The sequence below is a fragment of the Primulina tabacum genome, chromosome 5, assembly GCF_025594145.1.
Source record: "Primulina tabacum isolate GXHZ01 chromosome 5, ASM2559414v2, whole genome shotgun sequence".
NCBI classification, from domain to species: Eukaryota; Viridiplantae; Streptophyta; class Magnoliopsida; order Lamiales; family Gesneriaceae; genus Primulina; species Primulina tabacum.
In genome coordinates, this window is record NC_134554.1 from 20,167,298 (window position 1) to 20,193,078 (window position 25,781).

The 25,781-nt window shown below is 37.6% G+C and overlaps 1 protein-coding gene across 1 annotated transcript; it reads left to right on the plus strand.

The window, feature by feature from the left end:
- Positions 1-473: 473 nt before the first annotated feature.
- LOC142544240 (uncharacterized) lies at positions 474-980 on the plus strand. The gene has a single exon (XM_075651299.1). The coding sequence runs from the start codon at positions 474-476 to the stop codon at positions 978-980; it is 507 nt and encodes a 168-aa protein (XP_075507414.1).
- Positions 981-25,781: the final 24,801 nt, after the last annotated feature.

The following is a 25,781-nucleotide window of genomic DNA, read 5'->3' on the forward strand; positions in this document are numbered from 1 at the left end:
TAAATGTCCAACCAAGACCCATTTTCAAATATCATATTTAAAAACACCTCATATTAAATAATTATTTTTAATTATTTAATAAAAATATTTTTCCTGAATATCACCGATCTCCGTTCCTCGTTCGAGCGCGAAATTTAACTAAAAATCCTAATGCATGAAATTTAAATAAATCATGAATTAAAACACGAATTACTGAAACAAACATGCATTTAATGCTTTAAAAGAGTTTAATAAAATACCAAAGAAATTTAATAACTTGCATGCATGTGGTTCACGTGGACCTTCAAATTTTTGGGACGTTACAAATACCTTCTAGACGTGCACCTAGTACTGATAGATAGACTGATACTCATGAGGGTCGTCAAGAGAATGCACTCCCACTTCCTAATGGAGATGCTGCTACTAGAGTGCTGGAGGGTGTGGCACGCTTCTTTGAGCATCAGTCTCAAGAGGCTCTGAGACTATAACATGATATGTATGATCAGTTCACGAGGCTGGGTCCGAAAGAGTTTTCAGGTACCACCGACCCATTTGTTACTGAGGGTTGGATCAGGTCCCTTGAGGTGCATTTCCGCTATCTGAGTATGGGGGATGTTGATCGAGTCAGTCGTGCTATTTATATGTTGCGGGATGACATTTCTCTTTGGTGGGAAGGAGCTGAACAGGGTGTCAATCTAGCCACCCTTACTTGGGTGTGGTTCAAGGACATTTTCTACGAGAAGTATTTCACTTCTGACGTCAGAGGACGCTTGAAGATGGAGTTTATGAGTCTCTGTCAGGGAGAAATGTCTGTGACTTCGTTTATAAGGAAGTTCTATAAGGGTTGTCACTTCGTGCCTCTCATTGCTAGAGATGCTGCTGAAAAACTGTGGCATTTCATGGATGGCTTTCGAGCCACTATTCGTAGAGATGTAATGTTGATGAGACCGACGGATTATGCAGCTGCCACTGCTTGTGCTTTCCAAGCTGACAGACCTTGAAGGATATTGATTTTGAAATGTAGTGCCAGAGGTAGCAGAATCAGCAGAACTCTCAGCCAAACAAGAGGCAGTTTACGGGACCTCACAGAGCTTAGGGGTAGAAGAAGCCACCACATGTTGGAGTCCCAAAATCCGAAGAAAGGCCACAATGCAAGGAATGCAACCGCCCTCACTATGACAAATGCATGTGGGGATCATTCAAGTGTTTCGTATGCAAGGAGGAAGGGCACAAGGCCATTGATTGCCAAAGAAGAAAGGACCAAATGTTGGTAGAGATTATATCATGCATGTTGAGGAGGCAAAATTGATTAGTAGGATTAATTTGAGGTAACAAGGAACTTAGAAGAAAGTTGGTTGCGTGATCTACTTTAGTTGGATTTAAGGGATGACATTGAAAATTATAAAAATTGAAAATAAAATATAAGATTTAAGGATGTAAAGGAATGAATTGAACCAATTCAAGAATTATGGGACGTATATTGCACAAATCGATAATTATAGGGATTAAATGTAAAAACCGAGAGATCAAGGGTTTAATTGCACAAGGTTGAGAAATTCAGGGCTAATATGTAATTTTAAGAAGTCCAGAGACTGAATTTGAGATGATCGAAAGTTCCAAGTGGAAATATGGGATTTTCGAAAATTTGGGTACTAAATTGCAAAGTTTGAGAATTTCAGGGGCTGTTTTGCGAATTCTAGAAATCCAGGGTCTGTTTCCATAATTTATAGAATTTCAGGATCAAAACATTGAATTTAGAAAACTTATGGCCTAAATCGATTAAATTCAAAATTTTTGGAGCAAATTTTCAGTATAGTCGCGCTCGCCGTTGAATGAAATAGTGCACGCATCGCTGTAAGGTCAGCTCCACTATTGCAGTTATTGGAAGACGTCGAACCTCTTTCAATACACCATTAATATACTCAGACATGTTCGTCGTCATTATCCCTCGTCTCCATCCACCATAATGTGCCAATGACCATTTTTCTTTTGGAATGTTTGACAAATACGTGAAAGCTGCTCCATTATTTGTTCTAATTGCCTCCATTGTCGCATTAAATTTTGCTACTTGGTGTTGTATCCCTGCTTCCTAACATAAGTATTTCAAATGAATGTTTTTTAACTTACTGTTGAAATTAGAGCAAACATGCCTCAAACAAAAACAATGAACACCACGAGGAGGCTTAAAGTCAGGGAGATCTTGCACTGCACTTGTTATACCCGCATGTCTATCAGATATAAGGCACACACCACTTCACCCTCTGGTAACATGTCGTGCAACATTACTGAGGAACCAATGCCAAGACTAATAATTTTCTTCATCAACGAGCTCAAATGCTAGCGGCAAAACCTGGTTATTGGCATCCAAAGTTACTGCTATGAGTAATTGTGCTTATATTTGGTGTACATATGGGTACCGTCTACGCTGATTATGTTGCGACAATGTCGAAAACCATCTATACATGGTTTGAAGGCCCAAAATACAAAGTTCAAAATTTTATGTGGATGATCATACGGTCGAAGATGCTTCCATTCTACAATAGTTCCTGGATTGTACTTTGACAAAGCTCCCATATATTTAGGAAGCAAAGTTACAGAGCTTTCCCATGTGCCATAGATTACCTCCACTGCGCGTCTCAAACTCTGCCATGCCTTAGCATATGATATATCATACCCATATTTTCCTTTAATACTTTCTCGCACATATTTGATCTCGTATGCAGGATCACAACGCACGATTCCCAAAAGTATATTGGCTATCATTTTTACGTCAAGGTTGTGGTGATCTATACCGACTTGGGTAGACATGCATGTGTGATCATCACCATATTTTGTGATCATGAAGTAGCCTAAATTTTTTTTCAACGATCCTCGAAGTCCCCACCCGCAATTTCCACCTTCGGACCAGTTCTTGCATTTGACCTTCCAAATTGTCTGAGAACTTTGGACAACAATATATTTACGTCTCAAAACCCAAACAGAAAAATCCTTCAATGAAGCTATTAAATCTTTTATGCACTTAAAAACCATTTTTACACCGATCTCTGATCTTTCGGGATTGTAAAAGTTTGTTCATGATGCAGAAAGAATACCAAATGAATCTGGAATTTGTTCGTCATAGACTTCATTGAAAAATTAGGGAATTTCACGTAAATGTTGCTCCGGTGCAATAGGAATGTTCTCTGTCAATGTTGCTCCAGACATTAACACACGCGCCGATGTCCTTTCATTTGCATTGTCAACGTAATGATCATCTTCTCCGTCACTTGATATAGCATACAAATCATCATCGCTATTCATGACATGATGCGAACTGTCCCCAAATAAATCATCTTGCTCAGGCATATGTTCTGTAATTGGGGCGGAAATATTTGCATCCACAGTAGAACTATCAAAATGTCTAACATTTGTGGTATTTTCTTCATCACCCCATGAATTTAAATCCAATTGGCGTGTTCTACTAGAAACTCATGCAACATCAACTCCTGATGAAACCGTGATATGTTGATCCCAACCCCCTGAAGTAAAATCCAATTCTCGTGTTCTATTCATCCCCTATGCATAGTTTTCTTCAGTGTGAGCCGTGATATGGTGATCCGAAGGACCAGTGTCGATCCCAGAATATGTTTGAGTTGACTTTTCATCGACGTGATACATAGAAGGTCCCGCTTCATTAAAACCTACTGTTTCGAAACCTTGCGTTATTACCGGCATGACTGCATCAAAATTGTAATCACTTACGCTCCGTAACACTAGCGACGAATCAACATACAAGTACATGCAATCCACTGTCGGCAACTCAAACATAAATTGTAGATTATCATCATCTGTGATATATACATGCTCTTCAATGTAACGAGACAACGAGCTATAACAATATTTCATTGACAATTTGATGTAGAATTTTGATGGGTCGATCTCCAGCTTGCGATGCACATAATTCACCAGTTGAGAAAATGTAGAAGACAGAGGGATTTTAATGGGCCTGGTAGCGGGGATACTATATCCAACCATACCATCTTCAATAATGACATAGCCACCTACGTAGAGTAAGGCTCTCACAGTATTCATGTCTGCACCGAAAACAAAAACAATGTATACAATCATACAAAAATTTATTTATGAGTTTCTTACACATATATTAAAATATATATTTTATATTGGATTAATTTTAAAGAATCACTTACAGAATTATTATTATTATTATTATTAAAATTTATATTGTTAAATCAATGTAATTAAAAATTACATTTAATAATACAATGTTTGTTTTTATAATAAATTTTTTTATGACTTATATTAAAAAAATTAAAATTTTAAACCTGTGTAATTATAATTTTTACATATATTAATTTCTTATATTAATAATTTTAACAATTAAGCGTATCAATACACAACTAAGAGTATCAGTACACATGTTTAACAATTCAAAATATATCATAAAATTAATATTATTATTATTAATACATGTACTATCTAGGCGTGAAACTTTGAAATAATTATAGCGAGTCATTTGTATTATTATTTTATTAAAAAGGTAAATGGTAGGCGTGACTTTGCATTGCCTTTTTAAAAAAAATTTTATGTCAATTTAGTAAACATAATACATCAGTTTCAATTTTATTTTAGTTAAAAATTTTCTATTACAGAAATACATAATATAATAATTTGTTCAAAATTATTAATTTTGTATTTTTGTAATTTTAAATATATATGTGTACATTTCTTCATTACATTGACCGAGACGTCAAGTTTTTTTATTAAATATAGCAAAACCCAAAACAAAGGAAGTAGTGGTAACGAACCAGTAAACTAGTAAAAAAAACATAAATACTAACAAGTACATGAGTCAAAGTCAAGTTCTTTATTCTAACAAGATAAATAGACACGCTACTACTGTTCGTCTACGAAAAATTACATGTGTACAAGGCCAGCCAGTAGGTTGCAGATTCACATGAAAACAAATTTTTTTCATTAATAACTTTTTTTTGATATATCAAAGCGTGGCCAACCTAAAATACACTAAATAGTGAAAAAGCCCTTAATATGATCCTATTCTCATATTTAAATAATAAAATTACATTTAAAATACAAACTTTGAAATTTTTTTTAACGATCAACAATTTATATTTATTATTAGCTTCTTACTAGTATTCCTATTAGTAATTTTATAGTGTTATTAATATGCAAAATAAAAAATATAACAAAATTATACTTAATAGTATAATACAACCGAACAAAATTATAATTACATTAGCACAATATAATTAATAAAATTAAAATATAAGAAATTATTGAAATTACCTTTTCAAATGTAGTTGTGCGGAATTTGTAATTGAAGCAATGAACGATGTTTAATATCTGCACTAAATTACAAACATTATCAAACATATTATAAAAAAACAATATTGAAAGAAAAAATAAGGATTCGACTGATACTCGACACAATTCTCTCAAATTCTGATACTATGTTGGGGATCGAGGAAGAGTTTAGGAGGGGGGTGAATGAACTCTTCTCCAATCTCTTCTTTTCTTTCTTGGATAAAGAAAGTGCTAGAATCCTGTTAGAGATAATAGCTGATCTTGTCGTAAATACTTCCAACAGATTATAATATTAAGTGCGGAAACAATCCGATGGAGTGAATGAAAATAGTAATATCAGTAGACACAATTGTTTATGGAAGTTCGAAGATAAAGTCTTCTATGTCTCCCCTTCTTCTGTTTCCAGAAGGTATCACTAAAAGACTTTGGATTTTACAGTACAACTCTTGTACACACCCACTTCAGCAGGACTTACCCTTTGCCTACTGAAACTCTTATTTACTCAACACAGTGAAAATACGATACAACAAAGTTCTGAAATGACTCTTTTCAGATTACAAACTCTTCTTGATAAAATGTGAGTACTGTGAATAATTATGAAGAGTATAAGAAACAGTAGCACAAAATGATCTCAATAGATCAGATATCTGCTATGAAGCGTGTGCTACTTTTCTTTATGTTGAACTCGAAGATATCAAAGATTCGTGGTTTTCTTGTATTGTGAGATACAATTAATTCTTGAGAAAGATTCAGCGCATTCTTCTATATGGGTTTGTTCCATATATATAGGTGACTGAGTTCAACGTCTATAATCAGAAAATATCTTCTGACTTCTGATAGAATCAGCTTTATTACCGAAATAGGTTCCTGCAGAAAAGCTATAAAACAATCAGTCCTGTTTTATACTAAAATCGGCAAAGCGAATTAAATGACTTCGTACAGTAATTAATGCTACAATTAATACTAGTACTAGGTGACCCTTAACGGTAACATTTAAGATAAGTTCCGTTAGAAAACATCTTCTTCTGTTTCTGATACTCTATCCGTTCTACTGCTTCTGTTTTTGACACAGTGCTTTTCATATTGTCTACTGTTCTTAACGAATGCTGCTGGTTTTTATTTTCATCGCTACAATTAATTTAGGTCTATCAATTTCCCCCTTTGTGGTGATGCCAAAACCTGAACAATATAAAAGCATAAAAGCATTATAAAACAGATAACAATCAGAAGATAATATTAGTGAAATTAAAGAACAAAGATTGTTAATCATTAGTTCCAATATCCTGATCTCTTCTAGCTGATGATTCCGTATGGTCTCCTGTTCTTGTTTGTTCTGCTTCTGTTTGATTTCTTCCTCTTCTTTGTTCTACTTCCCCCTTTTTGGCATCAGCGGAAATAACACGAGCAATGAAGTCATCCATTCGTCCAGACAAGTTTTGAATGCCATCAGTCAAGATCTCCAGATATGGAGCCTGAGTAGAAACTCGATCATTAAGAATGGTGAGAGTTTGATATTGAGAATCAATCTTGGCATCCATTGATTCCATGGTGGTGGACACTGAGCGAATGAGGTCATCATGCTTGGTGAGTCGGTCAAGAATGTCAGATTGAGCGAGCGTGAGTTGACTAGAACTTCTGGAAATAGCTTGTCGAAAAACAATGATTTCAGTATGCATTTTATGCATAGATTCCGCCGTTTTATATATTTTCTTGGACATACGGTCTCGGAAGAACTGAGCACCACTGATTTCTACGGCATTTTCAATAGATAACCGCTTGACTATATCAGAAAGATTCTGGAGCTCCTTTTGTAGAGTATCAATCTGAAATTCTAAATTAAATGGTACCAATTCTGGTGATGGAGTTCGTGCAAGCAAGCGTTGCCTTATCTCGGCAAGTCTTGTATCAGTGTCAGTTGGTACAGGATTGGCGACAACCAATGCAGTAGAGTCTTGAAATTTTGTAGGAGGAATAGCATCCGTTGGATCTGTAGAGTGGCCAGGTTCAGCAGAGCTTGCGTCTGGAACAGTAGTAACAAGTGGTTCTGCAGTAGTGTTCGTAGGAACAATCTCTTCAACATGAGCAATAGATGCAGAAACCATATTCTCTTCAGATGGAACAACTTCAGTAGTTCCAAATGGTTGTTCCGCAGACACAGGTTCAGATTGCTGTTTCAAAAGAGCTTCCATTTGTGCTTGATGTTCAGCAGAAAAGTTCTCGAGATTTGGCAACAAAGAGGATGGGGCAGCATCTGAGTCTGGTATGGGTTGGTCTGCTGTTGGAGAAGATGATTGATCTAAAGCAGTATTCAGATCGGTTGCTGGAGCAGTAGAGAGCGTAGGAACGATTGATTCAATAACTTCTTCCACCAAAGCTATTTCACGCACAGATAGGAGAGATGAGGATTGAATAGGCTTCTTTGGTGATGCAGGAGTATTGAGAGCAGGAGCTTTTGGTGAAGCTGGAGTCTGTTCCTCAACTGTCTGAATCTGAGTAAAGTCTGGAACAAAGCCTACATGATATTGAATGGGCTCTCCAAAGGCTTGTTCTTGAGCAAGAAGTTGCTCGCTCATCCGTCTCAATCTGGCAGTCAGAACATGAATAACATGTTTATCTTGAGCAGCAGTAGAAATTGTAGGATCAAAATTTGATTCGAGAGTTTTCAAAACAGATTCTAACTTCTGACATTTCAGTTGTTCAAAGATGTAGCCTCGTCTACGCATGGCTTCAATCACATTTTCAGTTTTGGCAAACTTAAAAACTTTCCTTTCAGTGTTCATCATTCTCGCATAAGAGCCTTTCTTCTTGAAGTATGAGAAAGGATGAAAAACTCGAACTTTGTGCCATTCAACAAAGAAATTTATGTCGTCACTTGCAGAACTTTCTATTTCTGCTAAGTGAAGATCAACACCAGTTGTCACAAATGTCTTGGGTCCAAGAGATTGTGATTCCTCAGTCAGTTTTTTTCCCTTTAGTAGATGATGAGACAGGCAATACGGGTCGAAAAGCAGAAGACCCCCTAGTTGATTCTCGAATAACAATTCCAGACACAGGTCTGAAAGTTGAAGCAGTAGATGTTGTTGGAACATAGATAGCAGTTGGTAGTGGAATAAGAGCAGTGGGTCGTGCAGAAGAAACAACTTCTGGAAACACTTGCCTTATCGGAACACTATCTAATTCAGAGATTGCTGCTGTCTTCTTGATCCGAAGAACAGTTCGAGCTTTCTTTTTGCTGGGAGTAGGGGGCAGAGATGGTTGAATGGGAGCAGCAGACTCCTCGGACACTGTCTTGTCAGAATCAGTAGAGATAACCACTCTCTTTCTTTTAATCTTCGTTTGAAATCCTTGATCCTTAGAAGTAGTGTCTCCAATCTCCCTTTTTAAAGCAACAAATTCAGCCACAGTTGGCTTGGGCCTTAAAGCGAGTACATTGTCAGCGTCAATCATTGTCACAGAAGCAGCATCCTGTTCACTTGTAAAGGCAAAACCAGCATCCTTCAGCATTGTGCTGATCTGAACAGCAAATCCAGAGTTTTTCCTTGTAACCGTATCTTTCATCATTCGAAACAAGAAACGACTCCAATCCATTTTAATTTCTGAAGTGATGGCAACCATCACTTGGACTTTCTCCTTTGTCAGTTTATCAAACGTGCCAGTTTTGACCAATAGTGCCTTAGCGACAATGTCAGCAAGCACTTGATATTCTATTTTCAGAAGTTTCTTGAAACAAGATGGAGATACTTCTTCTCCAGAAGCTGAGAAGGTGCAGAGAGCAGCTGACATCTCCTATTTAGAAATATCAGAAAGTTCAGAGGTACCTGAGTAAGGAAGGAAGAAGGTCGATCCCAAGAATGCGGCGTCAATGGAGATAGATGCATCTCCCTGAGAATATACAATTTTCCCTTCTTCCACAGTTGCCTTAGCATAAAATTTCAGAAGAGCAGTTTTATATATTACAGCAGGTGCTTCCAAGAATTTTCGGAGTCCTGATTTTTCTAGGGCTTGGAACATTTTGACAAGATTCTCATCTTTGATATTGAGAACTGAAGTAAAGTTGACTTGATAGGCATTAAGAGTATATGCTCCGGCCATTTTTGTAGAAATGAATCAGATATATTTTGCAGTAGAGAAGAAATATTTAAGAGAAAGCAGTAGCTGAGTAGCAAAAGTTTTGAAGCAGTAACGGTGAAAAGTAAGAAACTGATATATTAAAAGAATGTACAGCCGTCAATGTAAACACAAGGACACGTGTCAATATATTTACAATTGAGTATTTTGAAATGATAGCCAGATCATGTCAGACTGACCAATGATTTTAAAAATCTGAATCTCAGTGAAAACAGCGGGCTGTCCAAGCGGTTATTTTTGAAATAATCAGAAGAAAAGTTGTCGTTTTATGATAACGTCTACTGGAAGTTTTTAAAGTACTGAAATAATTGAGCACTTTGATAAAACCAGTAGACTTGTTGTTTTATCAAAAGGACAGACATTCTATCTGCTTTCGAAAAAAGATACGAAAATCTTAGTCTGACTAAGATATGTTCCCCCTCGATAAATCCAACCAATAAATGCAGAGATGTGATATCTGAGGACAAGATGGATGAATCTTGGTATTCGTGTAACCAAATTGCCGTCTCTTCAGCTTTCTGAGACTCTATATAAGTGCCTGCAAGTTCACAAACTAATTCATTTAAGATTTCTTTTATCAAACCAATACACATGATAGGTGCAAGTGATCTCTCGGAGTCTTCTCCAGAGTCAAAATCAGTAGAGGAATTCCAAAGACTACTTCCAGCCTCTCGTAAGCATATGTTTGAAGACATCCTTTTCCAATACATTAGTGTTGACAAGACCCAAGCTTGCCAGAGTCTTATAAGACCCAAGCTTGCTGGAATATTTTCGAAAAAGACCATCCTTTTCCTGCTGAAGTACTTCGCAACAAGAAAAGTACTTCAAGCTGCTGATATCAACAAATGGAGTAGATAAACTCAATGTAAAGCTTCTGGTTAAAGAATATTTTGACATCTTTTTTTTATCTACTGCTTTCATTGAATAATAAAATAGTTTGAGTAAGAAAAGCTTAGTCTGGTAAATCAGAAGACGTTTCGGTTGACTTGAGACTTTTCCGCTTCTTCATCGTTTAATGTACCGAAATCGTTCCTTAATAAAATTTCAGTTGAAGTACTTGATGTTTCTTTATTTTCTGCAAATAACTCAATGTCAACTGAATAATAATATATAACTGATAAATGATAAAAAAAAATTCAGAAGGGAATTTGTCGTCTTATGATAGCTTCTACTGGAAGAAAGAAAAGAATGCCTTGTTTTATCGAAAAGACAAATCACCTTCTGCATCTGACATAAAATCAAGTATATTCAGAATAAAGTTCCCCCTAAATTAATGTAATTATTAAATGATAATTCTTGGTAATTGAACCATCGATAGCTTGACACAGAACGCTTCACATTTCCTACTGCAGTCATGATTACCTCGATCTTTGGTACCTAGTTTGTCCTCTATAAATACAGGAGGAGAGGTTAGCCATATAGTCACTTTTAAATAGAAAGAATATGGCAAGAGAGAATAGTCCTGATTTGGCCGAGGAGTTCATGAAGGAAGGGATAGCTGCAAGGAAGGAGGCAATTGAAGACAAGGTGCTGGAAAAGGCACTTGCTACCTGGACTAAGGTCCATGAGCTTCAGTCCGCCTTTGAAGGTGGGCTGGTGTCATCTTCCAAGGAGCTGTTACCAATGGAGAAGTATTATCGACGTCTCCATAGTGCTGATAGCGCAGACGTCTTCTCTGAAGATGGCGTCTACCTCCTCATGCTCTTAAAGGAGCAGAGGACTCTGAAAAAGATTGCTTTTTCAGAGGAGTTTCTGCGTACCTTTACCGGAGAGCTGTCCACTTGGTTGGCAATCTGGAGAGCGTACGTTAGAAAAGAAATAAAGAATGTATGCCCCCGCTTCTATCATTAATGAAATTCTTATATTCTGTTTACTGATTGTCTCTTTTGCTTAGCTTTTATTGTCTGCAAACTGTGAAACTGAACAATCACAGGAGAGGACTAAATCACAATACATTAATGGAATGAAGATAACGAACAATTAATTTAAGTCTATCAATCCAAGTGTATTTCGAAAATAAGAAAACTTATTCTCAGGCAGAGGTTTCGTAAAGATATCTGCTGTTTGTTGATCAGTAAGGACATATTCCAGACGAATGTCCTTCTTCTGCACGTGATCTCGGATGAAATGATGTCTGATATCTATGTGCTTCGTTCTGGAATGAAGTACTGGATTTTGTGTGATTGCAATGGCACTGGTATTGTCACAGAAGATAAGTGATTCGGAGGCCTGAATTCCGTAGTCTTTTAATTGTTGTTGCATCCATAGTATTTGGGAACAGCAGCTTCCAGCAGCCAGATATTCTGCTTCTGCAGTAGATGTAGCTATAAAAGTCTGCTTTTTACTAAACCAGGAGATCAGCCTATCACCAAGGAATTGACAGTAACCACTTGTGCTTTTCCTGTCTAATTTGCAACCTACATAATCAGCATCTGAATATCCAATAAGATTGAACGATGAATCATTAGGATACCATAAGCCGACATTTTGAGTTCCTTTCAAGTACTTCAAAATACGTTTAGCAGCAATATAATGAGATTGTTTAGGGTTAGATTGAAATCTTGCACTAATACAAACAGCAAACATAATATCTGGTCTACTGGCAGTAAGATATAACAATGAGCCAATAAGACCACGATACTGAGTTACCTCTACTGGAATTCCACTTTCATCTTTATCAAGCTTGGTAGATGAGCTCATTGGAGTGGAAGCAGCAGAGCATGCTTCCATACCAAACTTTTTCAGAAGCCCCTTAGTATAGTTGGCTTGATTTATGAAAATTCCAGTATCAAGTTGTTTGATCTGTAATCCTAGGAAGAATGTTAATTCTCCCATCATGCTCATTTCGAATTGATCTTGCATCAACTTAGCAAACTTTGCACATAGTTTGGGGTTAGTTGACCCAAAAATAATATCATCAACGTAAATCTGTACTAATAGGATATGTTTATTCTTGACTAGAGTGAACAGAGTTTTGTCTACTGTCCCAATTGTAAAATCATGATTGACAAGAAATTGTGATAGAGTATCATACCAAGCTCTAGGTGCCTGTTTTAGACCATACAAGGCTTTGTGTAATTTGAATACATGATGAGGTAAGAAATGATCAATAAAACCTGGAGGTTGTTCGACGTAGACCTCTTCTTGTAGTAGATCATTTAGAAAAGCACTCTTTACATCCATTTGATAAACTTTGAAATTTTTGAAAGCAGCAAAGGCCAAAAATATTCTGATAGCTTCGAGCTTTGCTACTGGTGCGTAGGTTTCATCATAGTCTATTCCTTCTTCTTGTCTAAAACCTTGAGCCACCAGTCTTGCTTTATTTCTGATCACTGTGCCTTCTTCATTTAGTTTGTTTCTGAATACCCACCGGGTTCCAATGACAGCTTGGTGAGATGGTCTAGGTACTAGAAACCAAACTTCGTTTCTTTTGAATTGGTTCAGCTCTTCTTGCATAGCTTCAATCCAACTAGAATCCAGAAGGTCTTCTTCAATTTTCTTTGGTTCATCCTGAGAAATGAAAGCAGCATGCATATATTCATTAATCATTTGCCTTCTGGTTCTCAAAGGCGCTGCTGGATTTCCAATAACCAAAGAGGGAGGATGAGATTTTCTCCAAATAAAAGGGTTTAAAGGGATTTCTTCCTGATTTGATATATTTGGATTGATCTCTTCTGAACCAGTAGCATGTTCTGGATTATCAGCTGCTGGTACTGGTATGTCTAATATTTGTACTTCTGGTTCTGCTAATGGAATGTCTGGTTCTGGATTTTGAACATCTTTTATACTAGCTTCTGCATCATCTTCACTATCCAGTTCCAAGTGAATTTTGTCTAACCTGTTACTCAAATTTGACATATTAGATATTTCAGGAGCACTGCTGTCCTCGTCAAAGACAACATGAACCGATTCTTCAACAGTAAGAGTTCTATTGTTGAAGATTCTGAAGGCTTTGCTCACAGCAGAGTAACCAAGAAATATTCCAGCATCTGATTTTGAATCAAATGCAGTTAAATAGTTTTTACCATTATTGAGCACAAAGCATTTGCAGCCGAAAACATGAAAATAAGATATATTAGGCTTACTCCCTTTCCATATCTCATATGGAGTCTGGTTATGCCTTTTGTTGATCATTGTTCTGTTTTGCGTATAACATGCAGTGTTGATTGCTTCTGCCCAGAAGCGCTGAGAGATGTCTGCATCTGCTAGCATTATTCTAGCAGCTTCTTTAAGAGTTCTGTTTCTCCTCTCAGCTACTCCATTTTGTTGAGGCGTTCTGGCAGCTGAATACTCATGATGAATCCCCTGTTCATCTAAGTACAACTCAAGAATTCTGTTAGTGAACTCAGTACCCCGATCACTTCTGATTTTAATGAGAGAAAATGATTTTTCATTTTGAATCTTTTTCAGAAGCTTGATCAGGAGGCTACTGGTTTGATCTTTTCCAGCAAGAAATATTACCCAAGTAAATCTAGAAAAATCATCAATAACAACAAGGGTATATTTCATTCCCCTTAAGCTCATGATAGGGATTGGACCAAATAAGTCCATATGCAGCAATTCCAAACATCTTGAAGTTGATTTGCTACATTTGTTCTTGAAGCTGGATCTGACCTGTTTTCCAAGCTGACATGCAGAACAAACATGATTCTTAACAAATTTAATATCAGGTAAACCATCAACTAAATTCTGCCTTTTGAGATTATTGATTGATTTGAAATTCAGATGATTCAACCTCTTGTGCCAGAGCCAATGTTTATCACTAAGAGAGGCAACTAAACATGTAGGAGCGTTAACATGATCTAAGTTCCAAGAAACTCTGTAGGTGTTGCACTCTCTCTTTCCAGTTAATACAGTAGACTCAGCAGAATCTTTAACTATGCATGTGTGCTTCTGAAAAACTACAGAATAACCATTATCACACAGTTGACTAATGCTGATTAAATTATAACAGAGATTCTCAACCAGTAGTACGTCATTCATAGTTATGTTACCATGGATAATCTTACCCTTACCCACGGTTTTACCTTTTGAGTTGTCCCCAAAAGTTATCTTTGGTCCAGTACAACTTATTACTTCTGAAAGTAGATTTTTCTGTCTAGTCATGTGTCTGGAACATCCACTGTCCAGATACCATGTGGAGCTGCTTACTTTAGCTTTCTTTACATGTTCCTGCAAACACAAATTTTAGTATCTGGTACCCAATCTACTTGGGTCCAACCTTATTAGTCCCTTAAGAACCCATATTTGTACAATTTTTGGTGATTTTGTACTTCGGGTATCCATAGAGGTGTGTGCAGCAGAGGGTCTATTATTTTTATGCATCTCAGAATTTTGTTCTTCCCTTCTGTTCATGTTGTCTAGCCTGTATCTCTTCTGAACAGGTCTAGAATTATAGTACTGGTAGTTTTTAATCTTTATAGGGGGTTGTCTTCCTGAGTTGAATCCTCTACTGGATCCAGAACTTTGGTCAACTCTTCCCTTAGGTTCAGTATAACCAAGACCATAATTCTTTCTTCTGTTCATCTGATTTACATTTCTTTCAACTTGAACAGTCTGTACTTCCGGTTCATATGCCACACTGGATTTAACGAATCGAATGTATTTTGTTTTGCTGGTATCCAGTTCTGGCTGAGTACTGATTTCAGAAGTTCTTTCATCATTGCTGAATCCGAGACCACTTCTATCTCCGGATTGCTTCTGCAATTCTTGCATCTTTTCCAATGAAATGGAAGACTTATTCCAAGCATTTACCAGAACAGACAGCTTCTGATTTTCAGATTTCATTGTCTGGTAATCTGCTTTTACTCTCTCATTCTCGGTTTTCAACTTACTCATCTCCACTTTCAAATCATCGCAGCTATTCTCTTGCAAGCAAGTGAATTTACAGACTTGATTTCTTAAGTTTAGAATTTCACTCTTAACTTCCTCGAATGATTGAGAAAGTCTTGAGTACTCCCCTACCATGTCATGTAATGCTTTAATTAAATCAGTTCGTGTAAATTCGTCAGAGTCAAAGTCGAATACCTCTTCAGATGTTGAGTTTGATTCAACATCTGCCATAAGACATTTAATCTCTTCTGCATCACTCTCACTGGAATGACTTTCTGAGTAAGATGACTCAGAGCTGGAATCCGCCCATTTAGATTTGCTTTCTTCAGCAATCATCGCTTTGCGGTCTTTTCTGAACTTTTTGTCATTCCTTTTGTACTCTTTCTTCTTCTGGTCATCTTTCTTGGGCTTTGGACAGTCAGCAATAAAGTGACCAATCTTTCCACAGTTGAAGCACGTCATATCACCAGATGGTGAATCTTTCTTGAAGTTGCGATTAGGGTTTTGGTAAGCTCGGTGATTCTTTCTCATGAATCTAGAGAACTTTTTCACAAATAAGGACATAGCTTCATTGCTGATTTTTTCAGCAGTCTTTTCAGAAGTACTCTCAGTAATAGTTGCAGGTACTGCTTGTGAGATGCTTGCAGTAGTAGCAGTAGAAGTAACAGCAGTAGTAGCAGCAAGGGCTTTGGTTGGAAGATTTGTTGAGGGCTCTTCTCCACCTCTTACTTCTAGTTCGAACTCATAGGCTTTTAAGTCAGCAAACAAGTCATGTAATTCCAACTTGTTTAGATCTTTAGAGACTCTCATAGTCATTGTTTTCACGTCCCATTCTCTGGGTAATGCTCTCATTACTTTGAGCGCTATTTCTCGATTGTCGTGCTCTTTGCCCAGAGCTGCTAGCTCATTGACTAGGCGACTAAAACATTCATCAAACTCATTTAGAGTTTCACCAGCCTTCATCTTTAAACTCTCAAACTTCTGCATTGCTACAGACAGTTTATTTTCTTTTGTTTGCTCATTTCCTTCACATATCTGAATGAGCCTTTCCCAGATTTCTTTAGCAGTAGAACACATCTTGATTTTGCTGAATGTGTTCTTATCAAGAGTTTTGTAAAGAATGTCCTTCGCGACATTATCAAGATTGGCTTTTTTCTTATCTTCGCCAGTCCATTCGTTTCGTGGTTTTTCAACCATTTGAGGTGCACCCTCAGTAACAGCAATAGCTGTATTTGGCTTTAAAATCTTTAATGGTCCGTCTGTGATGACATACCACATGTCATCGTCCTGCGCTGCAAGGTGAGCTTGCATACGAATCTTCCAATCATCAAAATCTTCTTTCGAGAACATGGGAACCTTGCTGAAGTGTGCCATCTATATGTATTTTCAGGGACAAGAATAACCTGCTCTGATACCAATTGTTGGGGATCGAGGAAGAGTTTAGAGGAGGGGTGAATGAACTCTTCTTCAATCTCTTCTTTTCTTTCTTGGATAAAGAAAGTGTTAGAATCCTATTAGAGATAGTAGCTGATCTTGTCGTGAATACTTCCAACATATTACAATATTAAGTGCGGAAACAATCCGATGGAGTGAATGAAAATAGTAATATCAGTAGACAGCAATTGTTTATGGAAGTTCTAAGATAAAGTCTTCTACGTCTCCCCTTTTTCTGTTTCCAGAAGGTATCACTAAAAGACTTTGGATTTTACAGTACAACTCTTATACACACCCACTTCAGCAAGACTTACCCTTTGCCTACTGAAATTCTTATTTACTCAACACAGTGAAAATACGATACAACAAAGTTCTGAAAAGACTCTTTTCAGATTACAAACTCTTCTTGATAAAATGTGAGTACTGTGAATAATTATGAAGAGTGTAAGAAACAGTAGCACAAAATGATCTCAATAGATCAGATATCTACTATGAAGCGTGTGCTACTTTTCTTTATGTTGAACTCGAAGATATCGAAGATTCGTCGTTTTCTTGTATTGTGAGATACAATTAATTCATGAGAAAGATTCAGCGCATTCTTCTATATGGGTTTTTTCCATATATATAGGTGACTGAGTTCAACGTCTATAATCAGAAAATGTCTTCTGACTTCTGATAGAATCAGCTTTATTACCGAAATAGGTTCCTGCAGAAAAGCTATAAAACAATCAGTCCTATTTTATACTAAAATCGGCAAAGCGAATTAAATGACTTCGTACAGTAATTAATGCTACAATTAATACTAGTACTAGGTGACCCTTAACGGTAACATTTAAGATAAGTTCCGTTAGAAAACATCTTCTTCTGTTTCTGATATTCTATCTGTTCTACTGCTTCTGTTTTTGACACAGTGCTTTTCATATTGTCTACTGTTCTTAACGAATGATGCTGGTTTTTATTTTCATCGCCACAATTAATTTAGGTCTATCATACTAAGCACAATTCTCCAAAATCAAATTCTGAATTATTAATACTCGGCGCAATTCTCTCGAATTCTGGACAAATAAAGCCACGAATCGCTATGCGCAAATGAATCAGAAGAAATGCGGAAGATGGATTTTAGGTAATGAATCAGAAAAAATATCGAAATGTCCAAAAGGAAAGCTCGGTGTATGTGTTCGAGAGGCTCGGGCAGTTTAAATAGGCGGAAGTCACGTATTATAAGAATCCGTGACCGACTGCCACGGATTCAGAATCCGTGACAATGAGTCACAGATTTTAAGAATCCGTGACGCACACTTTCTCTTTTTTTTTAAAAAAAATGATGAATCTGTGAAAAATTTCAACGGATTGTTATACTTTTAAAAAGTTTTCAGATTTGTTATATTTTAATAAATACATTTTTAATTAATATTATTTTTAAAATAAACCCCCAATGTAGCTGCTACAAAATAAAGGCTGGCTAATTTCAATTTCTCAACATTCACTTATTCACCTACATCATTTCCATATTCATCAATCTTAGACTTCAAATCATCCAAACATAAACTCGATCGATGTAATGCCCGAGATGTGAGCTGGTAATCAGCAATTATTAATGCATGATTTGAGGTATTTATCGAAGACCGAACAAGAGACGTTGCGATTCGATTTTAGTTGCAAAATATATTGTTGGGACAGCACAGACAGTGCACCCGCGGTTCAAAAGACAGTGCACCCGCGGTGGTTCATAGGAAATTTTGGAAGAGATACAGAACGGTCACCGCACCCGTGCCATAAAATCTACCGCACCCGCGGTGTTGCTACAGTAGAGGCACCGCACCCGCGGTACAAAAAGCACCGCACCCGCGGTCGTTCTTTCTGAAATGTTGGTAGTGATCCAGTATGCTCAGCGCACCCGCGGTCCAAAGTGTAGCGCACCCGCGGTGAGACGTGTTTTATGAAGAATAAGACACTTGCCCTTTTCATGCATGAGATGTATATATATATAAATCGGCCTTTTCTCCTCAGAACAAGAGGAAAACGGAAATCTAGGGAAAGCTTTGAATCCTTGATACTAGAATTCGATTCGCGAGAAATCCGCCCGTCTGATTTTGAATCCGACTTCGGTACTGTGTTCCTCCCGACGCAGGCTTCAACTGGACGTAAGTTTTATTGAATTCTGGTATCATTTGAAATTATGATATTGGGGGAATTATGATTTGAATGATATATTGTGTTCTGGGTATACTGATCAGTATATAACTGAAGTCAGATCGAAGAAAGGGCTGAGTATGTAATTATTATGATTTTCTGAAATAATATGATCGAGATTTTACAGATTTGATATCATGACCTGTTCTTATTGAAGATTATGATTCCTATTGATATCGATTATGAATTATGGTATTATTTCTGTGATGTTGAGAGTGACGGGGCGATCTAGACTGTATTATTATGCCATCGAAACATCAGTAGATTGATTGTGATCAGATTCAGTATTGATTGAGATTGTATCATGATATCGTTGATATGGATCAGATTATGTTTGATTTGAGTATTGATCGGAACAGGTTTTGAATTGAGTTATACATTGATACAGTATATTCGATATTGTCATTTCAGATTTGATATGGACAGATTTAACTTCGAGACTTCGACTTCATCAGATCGAGAAGACAAAGGTATAAGTCAATGTGGTATTGGGACATCGACTCAAGTGGGATGTACTTGAGTTTCCCTAAATCACATACTTATTATTATCATGTTCATTGATTTGATTTGATATGCTTGTTCTATTGATTTATAGAAAGCACGTATTAGATGAGTATTAGACGAGTGATCTTGTGACAGAAGTGCCTAATAGTGGTGGGATCGCCACGGGCACATTGCATGATGTCACAGGATAGGAAATCGGTGAAAACGCCAAAGTCTGTGACGGTTAGGTCAAGACACTGGATGCTTGGTTATATCGACGTGGATAGAATCGGAGTTTCTTCTATTACTGTTGGTCGATATGGAATGCCAACGTCTGGAAACCGGGATCCCAAGACAAGGATTGAGTCTGGTCTGAAACGTGGAGTCACGAGTTTGATTGGCGATTTTATATGGATTATGTTTCTGATTTTGTTACATGTACTGATATCTGTTACATGTTTAACATGCTTTTAAATTGTTGATATAACTGCATGTTTCGTTGATTTATACTGGGATTTATTCTCACCGGAGTTATCCGGCTGTTGTCGTGTTTGTATGTGTGCATGACAACAGGTGGGACAGGTTCAGGGTCGAGGAGATGAAGATAGATCGTGATTAGAGTGGAGACTACGGACTTGGATTAGAGATAGGATTTGGACACTTGACATTTAGTTGTTAAACCTTAGTTGAATGATTGTATATATAGTACCAGATTTGTACTTTTAATATATTGATATGTATATTTGCATGTATTCCATTACGTTCCGCAATTTTAAAAAAAAAATTTAGACCATGTTTATTATAATTGATTAAATTGTCCTAATGATGATTAAGAATATGATTAGCGTCCGGGTCCCCACAACAGGTGGTATCAGAGCGATAGATTCTTTAGACTGAGATAGGAGCTAGTGAGCGGGGTAGAATGAATTTTCTTTCCTTGCATGTGATTGCTAGCATGTGATTTATTATAATGTTGAATTACATTGTATATGCTAATATTGGAGTATGTTTTTACTGTTTCTGAAACTACATGTTACCTGAATATCTGAGTTGATTTGGTAATGTGTATTATTTGAAAATGAATCAGAACCCATTCTTGGTCAGAGGTAAGCTGATCAGAAAGGGACTGAGATGGATTTATCTCATGTGATTGCTAACTTTTGTGATAATCAGATATACCTCCTCGAAGAATTCCCAAACGAGGTAGTACTTCGACTAATCAGATGGATGTGTCAGAAATTCTGATGGAAACACAGTTAAAGAGGTTTCAGTTGTTTCAACCGCCGATTCTGAAGGGTACTGAGACGCCAGTCGATTGTGAGAATTGGTTAGAGGACATAGAAATGCTATTTGAATTTCTTGGTTTCACAGATGATTGTAGAGTTAAACTAATTGGGCACCAGTTACGGGAAGTCGCAAGGAGTTGGTGGCTGGTAACCAAAGAAGCCTTAGAACAGCGTGGTCCAGTGATTACGTGGAAAATTTTTGAAGTTGAATTCTATCAAAGATTCTTTCCCGTATCATACAGACAGGATAAAGGTGCAGAGTTTGCAAATCTGAGACAGGGTCAGTTGAATATTGATAAGTATTTGGCTCAGTTCTTTACCTTGCTACGTTTTGCCCCTCACGTGGCTAGGAACGATGAAGCTGTATTTGATCATTTCATTCAGGGATTGAATCCGAAGATACGTACATTGGTAAATGTGAAACGACCGAATAACCTTGCTGATACTCTGAACAGAGCCAAAAGCGCAGAAACAGTTCTGATGAGACAAAAGGAAGCTTCGTATGTTCTTCCAACACCGAGACCACAACAATTGCCTCCCAGAATCGAAATTGGTAGCAGCAGTAGTGGAAAGAAAGAACACTTGAAAGCTCGAAAAAAGCAGTTCAAGAAGTAAGGGAGCGGTTCATCTAGCTCCAGTGGTTCTAGCCCGAGTTATACCGGAGTGTATTGTAGAACCTGTGGAGGAAGACATCTCACAGAGCAATGCCAATGTGTGCCTGGTAGTTGTAACATCTGTCGACAGCAAGGACACTTTGCTAGAGTATGTCCACAGCGAGGTTCCCGAAGATTCCAGGGAGCAGAGGCATCTGGTCGCAGTGATCGAGGAACAGATCCAGGATGCACTCGATGATGTAGTGACAGGTATCTGTTCTTTTATGATTTTGTTGCATATGTATTGGGAGATTCTCGTACATCTTATACATGATTTCCGAATGAATTGCATTGATGTATGCTTTATATGTGGAGTCTGTATCTGCGGTAGTTGTTATCTCTTTACCTTTTTGGGAAGAGTTTTTATATCAGTGAATTCTGGGAGACATCGTATATTGCAGTAAGATGAGAATGAAATTAAATTAGCTGATGTGCACTTGTATTGTCTGATTGTAATGCCCGAGATTTTATTTATCGTAATCGGAGATTAATCTGAAATGATTTATGGATTAATTGGTGTGATTATAGACGAAAAGTATTAGACCGGGAAAGACGGGAGAAAACACGGAATATGTGCGAGGGCAGAGCACCTCGCGCATATGCGCGACAAGGAGCCGCGCATATGCGCGTGGGTGGCATAAGACCTCGCGCATATGCGCGAGATATGTGCGCGCATATGCGCGAGATATGTGCGCGCATATGTGCGAGATGTGCACCAGGTGAGTGCTGAGTCCAGAAGGCTGGGCGCACATGCGCGACTTAAAGACGCGCACATGCGCGAAATGTCGAGAGAAGTTGGCGCATATGCGCCAATTGGGGCGCGCATATGCGCGAGTGCTGAATGCTGAGACAGTAGGTCTCGCGCATATGCGCGGAGGTGAGGCGCGCATATGCGCGAGCTGCCGAGACACAAGCGCCGAGACTCGAAGGTCTCGCGCATATGCGCCGATGGTGGTCACGCATATGCACGAGACGTGTTGCGTGAAGAAGATGCCATTTGTCCCTTGAACATGCAGGATATATATATATATATATATATATATATACACATATGAACATTTCATTTCCTCAGAATGAAAAAGGAAGAGAAACGAGCTGCCGAGGAAAGCTCAAGTTCTAATTTACGATCTGGTCATCTGATATGAAATCTGACTTCAGTACCGAGTTCTTATCGATGCAGACTACAACTGGACATAAGTTTTGTTACGTTTAGATGTGATTTGAAATTATGATATTGTCGGAATTGAATATGAATCATATATGGTGTTTCTGATATAGTAAACATCGTATAATTGAAGTCAGATTGAAGAACAGACTGTATATGTAATTTTTGTGATTTTCGGAGTTAATTTGATTGAGATTCGATATCAGAGTTGTATTGTTATTCAGATTATGAGTTATACTGATACTGATGATGAGTTCTGGTATTATATCTGTGATGTTGAGATTGACGGGGATATCGAGACTGTATTGTTATGCCGTCGAAACATCAGTAGATTGATATTGATCAGATTTTGTATTGATTGAGATTGTATCGTACTTTGTTGACATTGATCAGATTATGTCTTGGTTTGAGTATTGATCAGAACAGGTCTTAAATTGAGTTGTACATTGATATTGTGCATATTTGATATTGTCATTGCCAGATTGGGTATGGACCGATTGGAATGCGAGACTTCGTCTTCGTCAGACCGAGAAGACAATGGTATAAATCAATGTGAATTGGAAGATGGACTTGAGTCAGATTGGACTTGAGTTTCCCTAAATCACATACTTGTATCTTATTGTTTTTCATACATTTGTATTATTTGAAGGAATATGCTTGATTAATGATTTATAGAAAAGCATGGTATAGCAGATAGCTATTGAGTGAGAGTCACTGACAGAAGGGCCAGATTAGGACAGAGTTGTTAATGGCCCATTGCACATTGTCAGAGTTGGCAGACCCGCCTAGTCTTTGGCAGAACCGCCGAGTCACTGGACTTTTGGGATATATATTGATAGACTGAGAAGAAGACCAACTCCTATTGCAGATCTTAAAAATGGACAACCAAAGTCTGGGACTAAGAATGTACCACCATCTAGCTGGGGTAAAGTAGGTGGGAGAACGTTGCGTTCTTATTCAGATCGGGATCCCTAGATTAGAAATGAGTCGAGTCTGAGTCTGAGAGTCACAGAGTGTGATTCCTTATTTGATATTGAATTATGTTCCAGATTGCGGTACATATTTAAAGTATAATTGATAGTTGATATCGATTCATGTTTCTGATAATTGATAGATACATGTTTTGTATATCTGATTCATGCTTTTATATTGTTTATATGATTGCATGTATACTTGATTTATACTGAGAATGTAATTCTCACCGGAGTTATCCGGCTGTTGTCTTGTTTGTATGTGTGCATGACAACAGGTGGGACAGGATCAGGGTCAAGAAGAGAACGATGCAGGACTAGTTAGCGTGGAGATCCGGGCTCAGAATTAAATTAGGTTTCAGCTCTGATAAGTAGTTGAACCTAGTTGAATTATCATAGACAATACAAGACTTGTATGTTTATGCTTTATATGTAATTCAGATTGATTTACATTACGTTTCCGCTTTGTATTTTAAAAAAAAAATTAGACCCTGTATATTATAATCGATTGAATAATTCCTAAGAATGATTAAAATTGGAATTAGCGTCCGGGTCCCCACAACATGTGGTATCAGAGCATTAGGTCCTAGAACAGTAGGTTTCTTAGACTGAGACAGAGGAGAATGAGCGGGGTAGATTGAGTTTTCTTTCCTTGCTTGTGATTGCTAGCATGTGTTACTACTTTATATAATACATGTTTACTTGACTATTTGATTTGATTGTAACGTGTATTATTAAGAATGAATCAGAACTGATTCTTGATCAGTAGTAAGATGATCAGAGGAGGACTGAAACATGTTTGTTGTATTTGGTTACTAATGCTATTGGTAATCAGATACACCTCCTCGAAGAATTCCAGAAAGAGGTAGTACTACGGTGGATCAGATAAATGAGTTGGAAATCCCGATGGAAATACAGTTGAAACAGTTTCAGTCATTTCAACCGCCGATTCTGAAGGGTACTGAGACGTCTGATGATTGTGAGAATTGGTTAGATGATATAGAGATACTGTTTGATTCACTTGATTACCCAGATGAACGGAGAGTTAAACTGGTGCCCAACCAGTTACGGGACATCGCAAGGAGCTGGTGTTTGGTAACCAAAGAAGTATTAGAACAGCGTGGTACGGTGATCGCGTGGAAGATGTTCAGAGCTGAATTTTATCAAAGATTTTTCCCAGGATCGTACCGAGAGGACAAAAGAGCAGAGTTTGAGAATTTGAAACATGGCCAACTGAATATTGAAGAATATGTTGTTAAATTCTCTACTTTACTGCGTTTTGTTCCTCACGTAGCTGGGAATGATGAAGCTGTAGCGGATCAGTTCATCGACGGATTGAATCCTGAGATATTTGCCTTGGTGAAGATAGAGCGACCCCATCATTTTGTTGATGCTTTGAATAAAGCAAAGAGAGCTGAGGCAAGTTTGATTCGACAACGAGGAAGGTTCGATGTAATTCGATCCCAGATACAGCAATCCCCTCTCAGATTTGATAGTGACAGTACGAGTGGGAAGCAAGATTTGCTGAAAGCTCGAAAGAAACAGTTTAAGAAATTGGGGAGTGGACCGAGTGGTTCATCTAGCTCCAGTGGTTCTAGCCCGAGTTATACTGGAGTTTATTGCAGAACCTGTGGAGGGAGACATCCCACAGAGCAATGCCAAGGAGTATTTGGTAGTTGCCGTATCTGCAGACAACAGGGACACTTTGCTAGAGTTTGTCCACAGAGAGGTTCCCGAAGATTTCAGAGAGCAGAATCATCTGGTGGGAGTGACCGAGGAACAGATCCAAGAGGCACTTGATGATATAGTGACAGGTATCTGTTCTTTTATGATTTTGTTCCATATGTATTGGGAGATTCTCGTACATCTTATACATGATTCTGTATGAATTGCATTGAGATATGCTTTAGCTGTTGGGTCTGTATTTACTGTAGTATTTATCTTTTTACCTTTTGGGGGAAAAGATTGATATCAGTGAATTCTGTAAATATCGTATACTGCAGTAAGATGAGAATGAAATCAAGATAGAATGTGTTGTACTTTTGTTGTCTGATTTTGACCGCCTTATTGATATTAATATGCGGACCAAGTACAAAACTATTGTAGACTCCTTTCAGGAGATGGTAAGATTCAGACCAGATATGGCTGATGAGTAGAAATTCTACGATGAGGGTTCTAGATCCAGAATTCCTTTGATATCCGTATTGTCTGTGACTCGATGGTTACATAAAGGAGCAGAAGGGATCCTTATGTATCCAGTAGATATACTGAAATCGAGCCTAGCATTGGCAGATTTGCCAATGATATATGAGATGCTGAAGTCTTTTCAGATCTG

Bases quoted from the DNA above. Each gene is read 5' to 3' on its own strand.
- LOC142544240 (XM_075651299.1), top strand. From the start codon at position 474: ATGTATGATCAGTTCACGAGGCTGGGTCCGAAAGAGTTTTCAGGTACC.